Genomic DNA, 13,191 nt, shown 5'->3' with positions numbered 1-13,191 from the left:
TGGCGTAGCATCGGACGCATCTGTAACTTTAGTCGTACGTCTCGTCGTACAACTCGTGCTACACCAGAACGTCACAAAACGGCAAACGTGCAGCACATTGACGAGGTTTCGCTTTCGCTTCGGTGAACGATATGTCTGGCAAAAATTCAAACTGTCCGCCAAAAATACCCCGCCTTTATTGTCGGCCAACTGTAAGAGCTTGTCTCACGGTAATGCGTCGTAAGGGACGTTATAAAACGTGGCCCTATGTGGTGTAATATGTGAACGGTTAGTTGAGGTAGGCCCGTAGTACGATCACGATCACGGAGCACCTGTGCATCAAGTATCAGACAATACCTGTCAACTAGCTTTGAAGTTATCACTGTGGTTTTGCTTTAATCTACCGAGAACATGGAATAATATAATTCGCTTTTATTTATCATCATATGCGGCATATAACGCTTGTAGAAGATGCAAACTAACGAATGATATTTAAACAGGAAGCACAATCGAACTTTTTGACCCTTTGGAGACGATTTCTAGTGGTTACCGACGAAGATCTTTGTGTTTAAAATAGCGAGAACTAATTATGGATCACAAAAGAATGCTTACAGAAGTTGGTGTAAACATCAACACCCTCGGTTTGCTGATCAGCTGTTCTTGAAAGCTCGCATGTGTAGACATCGAGATTAACCATTTTTGTCGGGGAATCGCTCAATCTCTTGCCTAGTGCTCCTTGTTAACTATATTAAAGAGTAGTAAATTTGTTTGATTTCCCGATCTGTTCCCAATTTCCTCAATTATCCAATTAATATCGAACAGTTCGAACCAATTCGCTACCAACACCACACGGTGTGCGCAGAGGTCAGTAACGTTTACATACCCCCTGGGAAGCCACAAACGATCGTATGAGAGATAAATAAATCTCCAGCACTAATTTATGCCCGATGTCTCGAACTTCCTTACCATTTCTGTCCGTTCTCTGCATCGTCTTGCTGGTGGCGGTTGTTCAGATAAATCATAACGGTGATCGAGCGTGTGTACATTGCGATGTTTTCTAAATAAACTAATTCACTAGTAAACTGTGTGACTAAAGCAATAGCAACAGTGAGGCAGCTATGCTGTGACATATTTCCGAACTCGACCGACGACGATCTACTGCTCCCCAAAACTAGTGGCCGCATGCGCATTGGCGTCCATTTTGTTCATTTTGCAAGATGAATCCATCTGTTCGCCAGGGTTTTGTAATACTGCGAACGAAATTTAGCTTGAGTTGATGTTCGCATGTCATCGGGCAGTTACCAAGAGCTACGTTTTGTGGCTTTTTATACAAGTGACAGTTCGTTCTTGTGAACTGTGATTTAACAATTAGTACATGCTGTACTGATCGTTTGCTGAAGTAGTCTCTAATAGAGTGAGAATAGTTCATCACGTACAGCCAATCATAACTTCCGCAACTCTCGAAAGAGAAATACGATTTTTCCGCCTCCAAATAAAAAAAAACTCAATCCACCCGAAATCGTTCAAACATTTGTGTCAGCCGGTATTGTTCTGTTTTTGTGCGGTTTGTGCGGTCGACCTACCGTTTGTGTGAAATAAGGTGAAGATAAAAATACAATTTCCTGGTGCTTGAACCGAACTAGAGTAACGGTTCACAAGAAGTCACGTGGCAGAATTAGAGCGTGATTGTTAGAAGCGAGAGCGAACCGGTAGTGCAGTGGTTTTCTAGGTGAAAGCATAGCTCTCGAACAGTAATGCTGGAAGACGAAGATTCTGATCGTATCGAAAAGATCTGTCCGATCTGTAAAAAGGAAGCTGTCAAAAGATGTTCCCGGTGTGCGATGGTGTACTACTGCTGCGTGGAACATCAGCAGCAAGACTGGAAGGTGCACAAAACCACCTGTCATCCATTTAAAGTAGGTTACATTGTGTGGGGAGTTGTAGTATTTCTTCTTCCATTGTGGGTGTAGTGAACGTTTGTGGTGGTGTAGAACACAGCTTTTAAAACACCAGAACAATATAAAACATTCCATTAAAGCTGCAGCATGTGTGTTTGTTTAAAGTTATTATCGCTTAACACATTGAAAGCGAACAATATTGCTTCAGTGGAACCGCTACGAAAATAATAATAGCTTAATAAAAATATTCTATATTTCTGATCTTGTTTTGAATTAGGTGTTCTCAAATGAGCAGTACGGACGGTTTCTGGTGGCAACAAGAGATATTAAAGCAGGCGAGATCATACTGAAGGAATCGCCGCTTGTACATGGACCAGCACAAATCACTGGTCCGGTTTGTGTTGGGTGCTTGCAGGTGAGTAGATATAGTATAAACATTACAGAGCAGTAGCATTATCTAGCGATTGAACAGTATACATGAAACATAAAATTTGTATAAAGGATGACCACAAGAGTTTCACGCGTACAATTTGCATAAAAAATCGTAGTTTTAGTTTGCATATTTTAATTTTGAGGATGTTTATTGTCTAAATATTTTTATTTAAATTAATACCGTAAGATATTGCGGAGGCACATAGCTGCAAATGGGAAACAAACGACTAATCAAATAGTTGGCTGGTTATAGTGAATGCAGGACAGAAACGTTTCTTGTATAACAAATGGTTAGTCCACCTCTAGGCTCAATACATACAGGTTGAAACAAGGTTATGTGGCGAGGGTTTTCGCGGTCGCGCTAGGAAACGAATAAATGGCTGCATATCCAATCATGCCTTTAATGAGGCAGACAACACACCTAATGTTTGTGGGAAAATGATCAGACAAGAAGAACTAACTTCAACTGAGAAGGGAGAGTGCGTTCCAGTCCTGGTGCGCCTCGAACAGCCTTAAGCTCTGCGTCGATAAGTGTGCGTCGATCTGATCCGTTGCCAACCATAGGTCCATTTTACATTGGTGAATTACTAAATGATCAGTTCTGCAGTAGATACTAGTTCCTATACCAGTCAAATTGATTCAAATAAGAAATGCTTATTATTACGTTCTTCTCTATCATGTCCATCATATTTAATCAAATTTAATTGAATCCAAATTTAAATATCAAATTTTATTTTATTTTTGATAAGTAAAAAAATTTAACCCGAGCATGCCCGGGATAAGGTAATAGACAAGGAGGAAATGCCTTGAGGAATTTGCAGTCAATGTAAGGGGTGGGGAGAGAGGGCGGTCTGGTGGTATGATTGTAGCGGCGCCGGTCTTTACACGAACGGACCGGACCAAAATCCCATCCAGAAATACGACTTTTCCGCCTCCAAATAAAAAAAAAAACTCAATCCACCCGAAATCGTTCAAACATTACACAATACTGACTATGCAGCTTCACAATACTGACTATGCAGCTACGGGCAAATAAAAGTTACAGAAAGCCAGAGATGGCAGGTGGTAGACATCTTGAAGTTGTTGTGCCGATAAAGAAGAAGCAGTCAATATAGGACAGATAATACGGCTAAGAGCCGTTTTAATTATATTAAATAAATAAATATGTAAGTAATTTTACAATAGTCATACCTTGCTGAGAAGAACCGATCCCAGATTAGATTATTATCTGATTAGATCAAATACTAGTCATCGAGACCTTGCGATTGCATATGGCGCAGCATTAGAATACGAATAGCTATTGAGCAACTGGGATAGCAAAGCGATGCGTTGTGATCGAAGTTTGATCATTAATAATCCCATGTGCAACAAGGCAGATAAGCAGATCATTCTCAAAAAAATGTTTTTCTAGAACAAGAAATTGGATAGTAACATGTATAATTCCGTTGAGGAAACTTCTACTTTTAATTTATGTAATGATTTATTTACATTCATTACATGCATTTATTAATTTAATCTATTGTTACGGTTCTCCGTCGTCTTATCAACCGCATATGGGCTGATGAGGTTTTGTCAGTTTTCTTTTTGTCTTTTGCCTCGAAAGTCATCCACTTTTTTATATCTTCTGAAACCTTAAGAGGTCTAGGTCTGCCATTTCTAGCACTCTTTGACTTTATTTTTTCCTTAGCTGGATAATCAGTCCTACGTACGGGGGATTGGTCCGGATGGGATTTTTTTACCGGTCCTGTCGTGTGAAAATCGGCGCCGCTTCCAAAACACCCCCGGGTGGCCCCACTAGTCATATCCAAAATATTAGGGAGATTTTAATAAAGACTATGGAGCAGCAGATTGGCGATTGCCGTATTTTCATAAATCTTCGTAGATTTGAAGGCCGCATAGCGTATTCAGAGTACAACCAGAGAACGCAATGTACTGAATGTACCAGAATCTTTACCAGGTTAAAAATGACAATGAAGATATTTTTTGTTGTTAATGAGTGGAAAGTTCATGTGGAAATCATCACTCTAGATATTTTTCAGACATAAGACATAACTCGATAGCACCATACAAAACATAAAAATGTAACATTCGGTGAGCATTTTTTAAAAGGGTAATCGGGAACCTGATACAATATTGATGTTTTTATGGCAGCCAAGTGGTCATAACACAACCTGAATAAACCTCTCCCCTTAAACCATCTGTGGCAACTGTCGTAGCCGGACTACTTGCAGCTTGTATACCCACATATGGCTTTGACTGAATATGGTATTAAAGTCTATATAGAGTAAAACTGATGCTTAAGAATTGTACAGAACAATAATAGAAGAGCAGCAGTTGATTTCGGTGGAATTATTACATAATCATGTTCGCTTAATTATTAATAACGATTGAGTTAATGTTAAATTGAAATACCAGTTTTGAGATACGGAGGGATTATAACTTTTCTTTTCTGTTGCCCAAGGGATTGGAGGAGAAAAAGTACCAAGAATGTGAACGCTGTGGCTGGCCCGTTTGTAAAAAATCCTGTCAAGATCAACCAGCGCATCTAGCTGAATGCAAGTTTACCATCGGGCGTGGCAGTAAGGTAAGTTTAGTAAACCTACGAAGCTGAGCTTGTAAAATGTGTCGCGTCATTAAGAAATCCCCGTTTTGAGGTTATAAAAAATTCGATTGATATCCATCATCTGCTTCAGATTTCCATCCAGCACTTCTATGTGCCTCATCCCACGTACCAATGTTTGATGCCAGTGCGCTGTCTGTTAATGGCCGAGAGCGACCCTGCCCGATGGGACGCACTGTTGCGATTGGAATCGCACGACGAAGAACGGCGTGGCTCGGAGCAGTGGCGAAACGATCGAGAAGGTGTGGCAAAGCTGATTCCACGGTGAGTGTTTTAGGTATAGTTTTTAATGTTAGATTTTGAGTGAATGGTTTAACGCTATGTTCGACTGTCTTAAAGGTTTTTCAAGTGTGAGAATAAGTGGGATGAGGATGAGATCCTGCGCGTCGTAGGCATTATTCAGGTGAATGGACATGAAGTACCACTGACGGAACCGTCCTCGGTAGCGATCTACAACATGGCGTCGATGTTGGAACACTCGTGCCGGCCAAATCTCTCGAAGAGTTTCACAAACCGTGGGGAAGTTGTCATCTGGGCACCGAACGCGATTCGGCGAGGTGATCGGCTCAGTATCTGCTATACTGATGTGATGTGGACAACAGGCAATCGGTTGGAACATCTGCAGCAGACGAAGATGTTCCGCTGTGAGTGTGAGCGTTGCAATGACCCGACCGAGTATGAGACATACTTCAGTGCGCTACGATGCTCTGGGTTTCAGAAGGACTCAAAGTGCAAAGGCTATCTGCTACCGGTGGATAAGGCACAGTGGACCGGAGAATGGAAGTGTTTGCGGTGTTCGAAGGAGGTTACTGGTGCGGCTGTCGGCCAAATATTGGAACGAGCTCGCATGGATCTGGAAGCGATGGAGAAACATCGGGAAGATCATTGCAATAAGTACATGAAGCATTACTCGAAGTGGCTTGCTCCGAATCACCAGTTTCTGGTGGATGTGAAGATATCGTTGTCGCAGGTGATTGGGGGTAACAATCCGGAGGCGATCAAGAAGATTCCGTACGATAAGCTGATGAACAAGATTAAAATATGCCAAGACTTGATAGCGTTGTTTGAAAAGATTTGTCCAGGTATGTTAAAAAAAAACTAAGTTGCGTGTCAACATATAATTACGTTTTATAGTGCTAGTGTTATAGTGGGATAGCCGTTATCAATCTCTAACATGTAACGATTTGCTTCGCGTTAATGCGTTCTCTAACTGTTTTGCAGCGGAAGCCCGTGCTTTCGGAGCCACTCGTTTCGAGCTTCACGCAGCCCTGGCAGAGCTTGGACGGCGTTCCACAGAAGCTAACAATTCAGCTGCGGCAGCAGTACAGCTAGAAGATTCGCTGTACAACGCAAACGAATGCATACGAATGCTGCTACACGAGCCGTCCGTGCTGATGGAGAGTAAAATATGCGCTCAGGCACGTGTGAACGCGAAAACACTAATGGCATTGTTAGGAATAAAGGAGTAAGGCAACGAAGGAAAGTTGTAAATAAACGAATTACAAAGACATGGGGAAAGAAAGACAAGATACGATATGATAAGAAACGAAATGAAAAACTACGGCTGAATGCGTAGAGGTCAAAAGATACAGCATTCGTTCTATTGCGTTCTATGATTATAGAAATGAAGATTTCTGGTAGGTAAGGATGAATTATAGATGAATAATTAGAGGAATAAATAGTAAAAATGTATGCTCCTGCGAGTTAGCACTTATAGCCGTTGCAAACTAAATCGTGTGTTCTTAGGAATATCACTGGCGATCATATTTGATGGTGGAACTACTGCTTGTTTTTCGACATTAGTTTGCCTTTGAGTATCAGTAGATGACATTCGGTGACATTATCGACAACGAGAAGTTAATTGGCTTGCCCTTTTTTTTAAAACGATCGTTCAACCACAATGAGAAATATTCCAAAGACACGACGAAAACAAACGAAAATACCTAATATGTAATTTACTGGAGCATTTCAACCGTGATGCAATTTGAGACACTCTTCTATACTTCGCTTATCTTGGTTGCTACCAACCTGACTGCTACATGTATCCATTTCATCGGTTTTACAGCTAAGCTACTTTTTCTGCTTTGCTGCAAACAATTTAACACTTGTGCAAATACGACGACGTTTCCTATTGATAAAGGTGCTTTAAAGACCTTCTTTGGTCTGTTGAAATTGTGCTGAATGATATCGAACCTTCATCATTTCCATTCTACAGTGAGCTGAAGCTGATAAAGAAAAAAAATCTGACTGAATGTTGTGCATCTCTAGCACCTTTTATGCCCACTTTATCGTTGGTTAGAGTAACGCCTCAAAAGTAACTTCTTTACAAACTGTGTGGATCATAGAGGTAGCTCTACTTTAATGTAAACTCAGGTAGCCTCTCTGGTAATGCCGTAGAATGGATTTTTACATCAATTTCCATGTCAATTTCCCCCTCATGTCATTCTTTACGTAGAACCGCTTTATTTGCTTTGTCTTCACAGAGTAAAACAGTCTTATTAATACTAATTGCATACTTTCAGGCTCTTTGATCCCAAAACACGATTTAAAGTACTCTGCTGCTACAGTAAAAGTGTTGTTTTGAATTAGGTTTTGATAACTGCAAAGAATAACTGATGCTTGAGTATCTGGTAACAACTCTTTTCTCAGAACAATTCAAGTAATGGTTTACAATTTACTTTTCTTTACATTATTGCTGAGGTAAGTTCTAATGACAAAAACGATCCGTAACGGTACTGATTTTTGTTTAAGAGGAATGGCATGGATAAGTTTGTTCGTGTTGTTATTTACGATCATTCGTTTTGATCATGTTGTTAAGTTTGTTGCGTTCTAAATTATTGTTGAGTTAAAATAAATGGAGGGAATAAGAGAATGAAGCGTATGGATCGGGAGAGTTCAAAAATCTGGTTCAGACGTATTCTAACCTTGTACCTTGTAACCTTGTAATATCGAGAACTTCATCTGATATGTGAATGAAGCAGGGTTCTACAAGAAATAAGAAAAAATCGGGTTTGTTGTGGCATGCAAGAATGGTGCAAGGTTTCTATATGAAAGTCGACTTGGGCTATTCTGTTTACATGGGGGCGCCCAGTCGTTCAGTGGCATTGACTACGATCTCTACAATACCAATTCCATCCGACAAATTTTCTGACTGCCGAGGTTACCAGTCGCCTGTAATATGATGTTTTTCTGGCTGCCATTGACAGGGTTCAGACTATCTATCTAGTCTATTTGCTATCAATATTAATACCAATTATATATTACATTACCAATTGGTTACATTTTTGACATTTTGCGAGGTGGATACGGTAAAACAGAAAAAAATATCTCGGGAACAAATGGTGCGTGAGGACACACAAAGAGGGATAGGAGAAAGGAGTGATGGTACGTCAGGGACACCCAGAAGCAGACCGCCAATCAAAATGACATAAGCACGATCCCGTCTACCTTGCAACAATTGCAGACCAAGCAATTGTCTCCGGACTTCGTAAGAAGACATCGAAACGCGACCGAAACCAAAAACACGACGGATTACAATCATCGCTAAGCAACCTTGGATATACCGCACTTTCCACAGTTCATAGTAGGGCTGCAGGGTTCTATACAAGCATGCTCTAGGGAAGTGAGAATAAAACAAAAGCGTGCTTTAAGACAAAACATTTACTAGGACATAAAATAAGGAATGTTCAAAAGGAGGAAGGATACATGACACATCATTGATAAACATAAGGAAAAGGATAGGACTGAGGACACAGAGTTTGGGGACACCCGATGTGCTGATAAAAGGAGTGGTCAAACTAGAGTCAATCTTTGCTCTGTAACTACGACCCATAAGAACAGATTTGTGCCATTACGCACTGCATCTAAGCCGAAAAAGCTAGTTTTTGACATTTCGCTAGTAAGAAATTTTGCTAAATTTCTATGCATTCAATAGTGGACGATGTAAATTGCAATCAATTGGAGACCGTTGACCGACCAGGCATAAAACCATGTTGATCGGCACTGATCCAAGTTTTGCACAAAAAAGACAAAGACTCTGTAGAGTTCACTGTTATTTTATTCCGTATCAGTCAACCGCTCAAGCGCGTCTGCCCCTCGATTACCACTTTAATCTCGAGCCATCCTGCCACTCACAAGTTCTCATCGTACTTAACCACACCACTCTCACGGGTTCTCATAACTCTCATCCCTACAGACTCAAGGACCACGGACTCAATAACTTTAGAACACCTCTTTAGAATACCTCTATAGTGGCTGATGCACGAGCGATCAACCTTTTTAAAAATAAGAAATAACCAGGCAGATTTCCAAATGTCTGGAAAGACACCGGTGGTTAACGAAGGATTGAACAAAAAAGTCAAGGGGCAGCTAAAGCCACGCTGCATTTCTTTAAAGCAGAAGCCGTAAGCCCTTCTCAGACAGCAGTATGTCATAGTTTGAGTTTCGGCAGAACCCTGTCAACAAGCGGAACACTAACGCGGATAGAGTCAATCTTTTAAGATGTTAGCTGGCAAATAAGCCACACCAAAACTAAAAAGGTCAGGATTCGACATGGTATCAGCGAAAGTGCTCGAAAAATGGAAATCAAAAAAGAAAGCAGAATTTTAGAGATGGAGTCAGCAGGGAACGATTTTAAGGGCATAGATGACGGTAGAAATTTGCTTCCGCGCGCTTGCTAATCACTGACGAAACACCAAAAGGAACGGCGATTCGAGTGAAATTGGAGTTTTCCGAAGTTAAAGCGATGGCATTATCGGATCGGTAGTAGGCACGATTAAAATGATTCGTCCTATAGCATCGATATAATAGGAACAAACGCCATGGCAATCGCAAGAACTATTGCATCATGTAGCTAAGACACATTGATTAGTAAAACGTGTTATGCAATAAAGCCAAACAAATTTTATACCACCCTAGGCACAAACCACTTAGAATCACAGTGAATGAAAGCAGTCAGAATTAGAACGACATACCTAATGAGATAGCATGAAAAATGGCGTCCAAAATACATACATATCAAGCTATTTTTCTGCTAATAAAAACTTAGATCAGAAGTCACAACATAAAAAACCACCAAAAGATGCGCAGGAATTTTAGACACAAAAAGTTTATATTTTTATAGCACATTCGATTATGTATACCATGAAAATGAGAGAGAGAGTTCATCCAATTGCGCAGCAAGACAATAGGAATTATTACCAACATTGAAATATGTAAAACCAAAATTGCGCACTTCATTATAACTTAATCGCACTCTAAGACAAACAGTCGCAGTTAAATAAAACTATGTCGTAGTCAAGAATAACATACACGTAATTCAAAACCCAAGTCCAGTAGGAACTTAATTCGAAATCTGAAGTGTAAAGTCAACAGTTGTTAAGAAGTAAAAGTTTATGTTATAATCAGAAGCAACGCAACCACTTTACATTGTGTTTCAACGAAGAAACACCGGATACGAATCCACTACACCATGATAAAACCCAAACTCTCGTTCGGGAATCCATCCGGGAATAAGCTATTTGGCCTCATCACCCGCATTGCGTCTCAGGTCCACCCCTCTCCCTCCCCTCCTTTTTTCATACCCCCGGCGACGCACGCGGTTCTCCCTGAACGATCCTTGGGTGGCACGTCCTGGCTGCTTTTAATTCCGTTTATGATTTGTTTGATCACATTCTATCCCTCGCTTCTTCCCGTTCCCGTGTCATGTCTACCTCTACCGAGTGTGTCTCGCCTCCGTTATGGTGTTTTTTGAAATAATAAAAACTTGTTTGTTTTTATTTTCTGTTACGACACTATTGTACAGCCCTCGAGGCAAACAATAATGACTTAATACAATAATAATTATAATAACTAACGCAACAATTTTAAAGTTCAAATTTATATTTCGCACCCTAAGTTGTGATGATTAAAAAAGTTTTTACAAAATGCTGTATGTATTTGTTTAGCAAAACCCGAATCGCTCATTTTTAATTAGCGCATTCAACCAAATTTAAATTCCCGTTTGGCTAAAAATGAAGCTGCGAATGCTGGGTGAGGTAACCTTTGCGAAACCAGCTGGCCAGGCGCTGTTACAATTGGGATTGGTGAAGGAAACTATTCCACTCAGTCGTCCACCACATACCAATCCACCACCACTGTCTCCCTTGCAAATGTCCACTCCATTGCCGTACTTGGCGCAAAGCATGCTGTGAAAACAAACAAACGAATGATTTATCACATTAGCGAATATTCTCGAAAGGCGTCATCTACAGACACACTTACTTAGACGTAACTCTTTGCGCTGGGAATGGTGTCCATGCTGCAGCACAACTAGCCTGCGACACGATGTTCATGTTCGCGTAACGCAAGTCACTTGCTGGTGCTACGCCGTTGATGTTAGTAAGGCCCCATCCAACCACGAAGCAAGTGGTGCCAACCGGTATATCCGAAGTTTGAAGTGCTATCGGAACCATGTTGGGTCTTCCCTTGAACCCATTTGTAAATACTGATACAACGGCAGCATCGAAATCAGACGTACCGGGAGCTGCATTAGGGTTATAGCCGCCATGAAGGGCAATTCTCACCACCTGGAAAAAGAAACCCCCTGTGGTGGGGGATGTGCTGCCTCCGTGTAGAACTATCTGAAACATTCAAACATCAAACTGATGGTTATTCTTAATAAGACGTTAAAATACGTTACAAACTCACCTTTGCAATATCGCCCATGACAGGTTGCACGCAATGACCTGCAGTTAGGGCATGGGTATAGGTAATGATACTGGCACCACAGAAGAATTTATTATTATAATACATGTTCAATGCATATCCGTAATTGACGATGTTCACTCCTAAACCATTGACAATACGTCCAGAATGGGAGGCTCCATCTGTTTTAGTCTCATCTTCTGCCAGCACAACATTGCTGCAGATCAATCCCAACAGCACTAAACCGATCACTTGCTTCATCGTCCGTTTGGTTCAACTATGAGAGCAGCGGCTTTCGATGCGGTATTTAAAGCTCCGAAAATTCGTTGCGTATCAAACAGATTTTTTGTTGCATTTATAACGAACATCTTTAAGGAAGTTGTTTGGAAGTGTTATATACAGATTCTGGTGTATGTGTTACTAAATCTGGGGTATTATTTAAAAATACGCTGTCAAGTCATCTGTTCAAATAGCAAAAAGGTCTGTACGTCCTTGCACACAGCAAGAGAACCAACATTTTGGAACATTTAGTATCAACGTGGCGCAAATTAGCTTCTCAGTACATACAGTTCAAACAGGTTTACAGGGGTTTTCAGGCCTTTTCTAATCGTCAACAGTATTCTTTATTTCAAAGAAGTATCTCTATAAAGAAAGTGTTGAAAATCATGCCGACGGAATGAAATTAAAATATAATAAACTCGCGAACACCTATGAACGAAACGTCCTGTACAAAAATGGAAAATAATCTTGGGGTTTAAAACTGTACCGTAAATGCCCCCCAAACGATGTGATCTTTTTGGACATAAGAGCACAACTTGTAAGAATGCAGAAACATATTCCCGTTGCAGTGATAACCACCGCACATGAGAATGTACAGTAAGTATGAATTCATTGAAATGTATAAACTGTATTAATACAAATGAGATTAGAAAAATTATACTTAATATTATCCATGCGGCAAATATCAACCAATGTCCTTGCTATATGAAACTATAGCAACGAAAAGCTGACATAATAGCAGCCAATTTCATCTATTAAGGCAACTTATATCAGATCTATAAATAAGTTGTTTTGAGTTTTGTTTTTTTATGGAGTTCCAAACCTCATAGGCTCGAATGGGCATCGATTTTATTCAGAAGAGTGATTTCCGTCACTTTGTACAACCTTTTCCCATTTTTTGGGTAGATGTTGAATTTCTTCATGAAAAAAGAAATCCGGTTTGGAGGCAAACCATGTTAAGATCCAATTTTTCAGTTCGGCGCAATTCTGGCTGTCAAGCTATGCTCCATCGACCGGAACAGATGGTAGTCGGAGGACGCAATATCTGGGCTATATGGCGGGTGGGGTAAAACATCCCAATTTAATGTCTGCAGGTAAGTGCGGACATGTGCCGCCACATGTGGCCAAGCGTTGTTGTGCAGCAGAATGATTTTATCATGCCTGGTCGAGTACTGGGGCCTTTTTTCCTTCAATGTGCTACTCAAACGCATAAGTTTTCGTCGGTAAACGTCACCCGTGATGGTTTTGTTTGGTTGCAGCACTTCGTGGTACACCACACCCCGCTGGTCCCACCAAATG

At 40.6% G+C, this 13,191-nt stretch overlaps 2 protein-coding genes across 2 annotated transcripts; one reads left to right on the top strand and one right to left on the bottom strand.

The window, feature by feature from the left end:
- Positions 1-1,733: 1,733 nt before the first annotated feature.
- LOC128706974 (SET domain-containing protein SmydA-8) lies at positions 1,734-6,398 on the top strand. The gene is made up of 6 exons (XM_053801919.1): positions 1,734-1,895; positions 2,155-2,292; positions 4,771-4,893; positions 5,003-5,193; positions 5,269-6,011; positions 6,151-6,398. Exons 1-6 carry the CDS (start codon positions 1,734-1,736, stop codon positions 6,396-6,398), a joined length of 1,605 nt encoding a protein of 534 aa, XP_053657894.1.
- Positions 6,399-10,918: 4,520 nt separating this feature from the next.
- On the bottom strand, positions 10,919-11,892 carry LOC128708974 (trypsin delta-like). The gene is made up of 3 exons (XM_053803957.1): positions 11,617-11,892; positions 11,191-11,549; positions 10,919-11,114 (listed from the first exon to the last, which is right to left on the bottom strand). The coding sequence occupies exons 1-3, from the start codon at positions 11,872-11,874 to the stop codon at positions 10,919-10,921; spliced, it is 813 nt and encodes a 270-aa protein (XP_053659932.1). The 5' UTR covers positions 11,875-11,892.
- Positions 11,893-13,191: the final 1,299 nt, after the last annotated feature.

This window comes from Anopheles marshallii, chromosome 2 (genome assembly GCF_943734725.1).
Source record: "Anopheles marshallii chromosome 2, idAnoMarsDA_429_01, whole genome shotgun sequence".
NCBI classification, from domain to species: Eukaryota; Metazoa; Arthropoda; class Insecta; order Diptera; family Culicidae; genus Anopheles; species Anopheles marshallii.
Note: the sequence above shows the minus strand (reverse complement) of the source record. Positions and strands in the feature narration are given on the sequence as shown.

Coding starts and splice junctions, on each gene's coding strand:
- LOC128706974 (XM_053801919.1), top strand. CDS start 1,734: ATGCTGGAAGACGAAGATTCTGATCGTATCGAAAAGATCTGTCCGATC. Junction 4,894..5,002: donor CCATCGGGCGTGGCAGTAAG/GTAAGTTTAGTA, acceptor CATCTGCTTCAG/ATTTCCATCCAGCACTTCTA. Junction 5,194..5,268: donor GTGGCAAAGCTGATTCCACG/GTGAGTGTTTTA, acceptor ACTGTCTTAAAG/GTTTTTCAAGTGTGAGAATA.
- LOC128708974 (XM_053803957.1), bottom strand. CDS start 11,874: ATGAAGCAAGTGATCGGTTTAGTGCTGTTGGGATTGATCTGCAGCAAT. Junction 11,550..11,616: donor TCATGGGCGATATTGCAAAG/GTGAGTTTGTAA, acceptor TGAATGTTTCAG/ATAGTTCTACACGGAGGCAG. Junction 11,115..11,190: donor GCGCAAAGAGTTACGTCTAA/GTAAGTGTGTCT, acceptor TTGTTTTCACAG/CATGCTTTGCGCCAAGTACG.